This window comes from Phyllobates terribilis, unplaced genomic scaffold, assembly GCF_046119375.1.
Source record: "Phyllobates terribilis strain yellow unplaced genomic scaffold, ASM4611937v1 Scaffold_5775__1_contigs__length_49138, whole genome shotgun sequence".
NCBI lineage: Eukaryota > Metazoa > Chordata > Amphibia > Anura > Dendrobatidae > Phyllobates > Phyllobates terribilis.
Genome location: NW_027368520.1, coordinates 28,993 through 34,000, shown reverse-complemented (window position 1 = coordinate 34,000; position 5,008 = coordinate 28,993). Strand labels below are relative to the sequence as shown.

General features: G+C 39.8%; 1 protein-coding gene across 1 annotated transcript; it reads left to right on the top strand.

The window, feature by feature from the left end:
• The first annotated feature begins 2,651 nt into the window (after nt 1–2,651).
• On the top strand, nt 2,652–4,702 carry LOC141250478 (uncharacterized). The gene is made up of 5 exons (XM_073669991.1): nt 2,652–2,755; nt 2,842–2,959; nt 3,457–3,979; nt 4,276–4,419; nt 4,509–4,702. Exons 1-5 carry the CDS (start codon nt 2,652–2,654, stop codon nt 4,700–4,702), a joined length of 1,083 nt encoding a protein of 360 aa, XP_073526092.1.
• The last annotated feature ends 306 nt before the right edge of the window (nt 4,703–5,008 follow it).

Below are 5,008 nucleotides of genomic sequence, written 5' to 3'. Positions count from 1 at the left end.
ACTGTCAATGTACCACTTGCTCTGCTTCTCAACCTGCAATTAAGATAAATCGGGTTTTGGGGATCCATCGAAGCCTAGGCTTCATGGGTGGATTATTAGAAGCGACCCCTATTGTACCTATTCTAGATTTCACTTTATGCTTAGGTGTTATTGGTTCATAATAGTAAGGATCATTTAAATCTACTACCGGATTGGGCTTAGGCTTATACTTAGCATGCGGTTTATCTCTAAGAACCCTTTTGGCCTCACATTCATGCACTTTATGGCCGTTATTTCCACAATGCGTGCAATGAAGGTTGCCACGCACGTAGCCACACTTTCCCTTGCCAGGATGGAAGGGAGCTTTCTTTTCAAGCTTGACTTGTTGTGGCTTGGACTTGGCCTGTTTTACATAGAGCTGGTGTGCCTTTTCCCCATGGTACCATTTTTTATTGGCCTTGGGGTTTTCTTCCAGTGCCCTCATCTTGCTTTCAAGATAATCATTCTTACTTTTACAAGACTGCAATTCTTTTGAAAGATTTTCAATCTTGGCAGTCATTGAAATATTAAGTGGAATATCCTTTGAGCTAGACGAGGGTAACTCGAAAGTGTAGCCTAAACCAGGTCGCGATCGTACAAAAACTGTTTGGTTGACAGTTTTCGCATCAATAGACTGGTTCAATTTTCTCAGCTTGTCCAAGATGGTGTCAATCTTGACTGAGACATTTGAATCTGAGGGAGGGGTGATCCTTCGGCCTTCGGCCTTTTAGACAGATCAAGTGTCTCAGCCTTGAGGATGCTGATCTCATCAGTGTATTCACTATTTTGACTCATTAGAAGATCATTATCCTCAATTAGACCTTGACAGAGGTCAATAAGTTCTTACTTAGGTAATACGCTAAGTTTTATGGAGGATACCTGAATGAGTTGATCATCGTCAGATTCCTCTTGAGCCATTAAGCACCGACCTTGCTTGTCTTCACCAAGATCGAGCTCATCATCTGAATCGCCCCATGTTGTGAAGAACGCTTTCTTGGGCTTGTTGGTACACGTGCTGGCAGTGACCTTAGCGTTGGTGCATGTCTTTGCCAAGTGACCTTTTTGTTGACAGTTGTAGCAGGTCACATTGTTGAGGTCTCTTTTAGCGTTTTGGTCCTTCTTGAAGTTGCCCTTACTTTTCATAAACTTCTTAACCATTTTGGTCATTAGAACCACCTTAGCGTCCTTGCCTTCATCTAAGAAGTCTCGATTTCCAGTTGTTGGAGGACTTTGGTAAGCTTGAGTGTGGTGCGTCTTGGTTGTTTCAAAGAATGTGCCTACTCATTATCCTTGATCTCTTGGACTCGGAACTTCCCAGCGAGCACTGAGACGGGAAGTTCCTTTGTAGCTTCTGTCATTAGCATAATTTTCCTAGTAGTATCAAATCTTGAGCTCACTCCATGGATGAATGTCAGAGAAAGCGCCCATGCTTCTGTTACTATTCCAACGGCACTCGTTTTGTCGTCTAGGACCTGGAATCTTGAGTGGTAGCTGGATATACTTTCAGATTCATTCATTTTGAACAAGTGAAACTCCCTCTGAAGATCGAATTTTCGATTATTCTTCATGTCGTCGCTGCCTTGGTGCATGTAGACGACGGCCTTCCACATATCTTTGGTTGTTCCTAGGCTCATGATCTTGTCCATGTCCTTTCTTTGTAGAGAGTTCAAGATTCGATGGCGCGCTTTAGCGTTTTTCTTCATAAGCGCATACTCCACGGAACCCCGTGGTTTTGCATCACTTGTAGCGGGCACCACTCTGTCACCTTTCTCAATGATCTTCCAGCACTGGTAGTCAGTCTGTTGGATGTAGTTTCTTGTCATCGACATCCACCATTCGAGTTCTCCCTCGATCAGAAGGTGAGGCTTGTACAGCGTGATGCCAAGATGGTGCGGATTCGTCCTCTTGTCTGTCGGCTTGTTGATTCTTGATTCTGAACGAAGAGCAAAGAGAGAGAGAGTGCGGGGATTCTTTGAACGAAGAGTTATTGAACAAAATACCTTGCTCTGATACCAACTGCTAGATTTGAGGCTTCTCCACAAGCAAAGTTTTGAGAACTTAAAGCTTTCTTTAATGGCGGAAGAGAGAAACACGCTTTTTTGAACAAGAACATATTTCTCTAATAACTTTCTCTTTGTATTAAACTCTCAAACTGTGTTTACAAAAGAATTCACTCTCTCTTTTGTTTTCTCTCACAATTCCCATTGAGTAACACTAACACTCTCAAAGAAAATTATCAAGCTATCAACCTTTACAAGGTTTTACATCTTCTCTATTTATAGAGAATTACAACTCTAACTTGCCATACAGAAATAAACGAAACATGCCTAAGTTCTGATTGGCTCTCAAGAAAGAAATATCCGGGTCGTTCAGTGCTCCTCGCTGCGTCCAATCCTCTCTTGACACGTAAGTAAGCTAGCTAGTAGATTCTGATCGCGCGTCAATCAGCTCAATCACTTTTGCCACGCTTACGGTCATGAATGCTTCCTGATTCTTGCGACTTGCTCTTTCAAAAAAAGTATTTAATCACGTGCAAAATGAACTGCTTAAATATTACATGCTTCTGAGTATTTGTTGATTATTCTCTCAAACGCGCGCTATCTAGCTTGCTTTTTTCAGCTCCCCTAAGGTCGATGAACTGGATACGCTTAATTCTTCTAAGCGACCTTCAAATCATATCGATCAAAGCAACTAGAGATGCTTCTGGACACCTGTTCCCTTTCACCTTCTCTAGAAGGTATGTTTAATTATATCGATCAAAGCAACTACTTTGTATAGATGGATATTTACATACATTGTGTATTATGTGGTAATGTATTGCAGGGCAACGGGAGACTTGGATGTGTCATTCAAGATACTCTACTCGGGCATTTGTCACTCCGATTTCCACTACATCAAAAATGAATGGCATAACGCCGTCTACCCTGCAATTCCAGGGTACGTACTCCATCCATCACTTACATCGTCTAACTAATATTTAGGCTTTTTACCCTTTTAATTAACTTCTTCCGTTTACAAAAGGATGTTTTTCTAAGAATTTTCATTCTAATCAAGGGAAAAGGCCGAATAGCCTCTAGTCCCCTATCCTATGTATTGTTCATTACAAATTAGGGATATTTTTTACCAAATCATGAAGAAAAAAACTAAAGGAGATCATTTTATTTTTGAGGTTGATGATTCCACGTCAGAAGTTGAGAGATAAAATCGCGAGTATATAAGCTCGATTACTCCTATTTCAATTAATTTTAAGATGGAACTCCATTAGTCTTGTATGTTTAGCTGAACTACACTTATGCACTAGTACGTGCACGATCCCCTTGCTCGTGTTGGACGTAGGGCCCATATCCATATAATTTGGCATAGAAAGATAAGAATTTGATTACAAGGGAATATAATATTGAGACGTATTAACATACACGTGTACATGGTAATAAACAGGCACGAGATGTAGGAGAAATAATAGAAGTCAGAAACAAGGTTACAAAGTTCAAGGTAGGGGACAAGGTCGGAGTTGGGTGCATGGTGGGGTCATGTCGTTCATGTGACAACTGTACCGACCACTTGGAGAACTACTGTCCCAATTTGATTTTGACTTATGAAGGATACTATCATGACGGGACCCTCACTTACGGTGGCTACTCTGATATCATGGTCGTACACGAGCACTTTGCCATCCGCATTCCAGAGGGCATCCCCCTTGAGTCCGCCGCTCCCTTGCTTTGCGCCGGGATAACCGTGTATAGCCCATTGAAGTACTACGGGCTTGATAGCCCTGGGCTTCACTTGGGCGTCGTGGGCCTTGGTGGGTTGGGCCACATGGCCGTCAAATTTGGTAAGGCCTTGGGGCTTAAGGTCACGGTTATTAGTACTTCCCTTGGAAAAAGAGATGAAGCTATTTGTCGTCTTGGTGCTGATTCATTCCTTCTCAGCTCCGATCCCGCACAAATGAAGGTACTACCAAAAAAGTATATATTAAGTCATATTATTTTTAGTATTTATTAAGAAGCTATTTGGTATCCATATGGTATTACCAGATATGGTATTTTGTATAAGATATCAAAGTTGTGTCTAGGTAATTTCCCTTGAAATTTGGAATGCTATATCCAGTCCATGTTGTATATACTTTTATATCAGTTATACTCATATCTGAATATGTGTATCAATATTCATATACAATATCTAATATCTTTCTAATATTAATACTAAATGAGTCCTAACTCAATCATTGTGTTCTTAATTAATTGTACAAACGGTTGTGAACATTGGACGGTATTACCGACACAATTTCAGGAAATCACCCTCTACCTTCGTTGATTAGTTTGTTGAAATCTCACGGGAAGTTAGTCATCGTTGGAGCTCCGGAAAAGCCTTATGAGGTGCCTTCCTTTTCCCTTATTCAAGGTGAGCATGATTCTTATCAAATATCACAGCACCTAAATATATAATAAGTTAGTATATGAGTAAGTTATATGGGTGTGTTGAATGTGCAGGCAGGAAATTAGTAGGAGGAAGCATGATCAGAGGGACTCAGGAGATGATGGATTTTGTAGTCGAAAAGGGAGTGAAGGCAGACGTCGAGGTTATCTCCATATACTACGTCAACATTGCCATGGCAAGGATGCTTAAGTCTGATATTAAGTACCGCTTAGTCATCAACATTGCCAACACTTTGAAAGCTGATTAGGATTGGCATATCTTAACATCATCCGGATTTATGGATGAGTTTTTGTTGTATTTTGATATTGTAATTGTTTTGCAATGTTTTGCTAAACAAGACAATATACTCATTTAGATTTCTAGGAAAAAAACTTAAATAAATAATATATCAACTCTTGTGGATGCTCAACCTTATTTTTACCAAAAAAAGACAAACAAAGAGATTTCATATTAGTTTTAATATAACTTTTCATTTTAATCTGACTTCTGTAAAATCTTAATAATATTAAAAAATCTAATACAATTATTTAGAAATTTTTATAATAAATAAAAG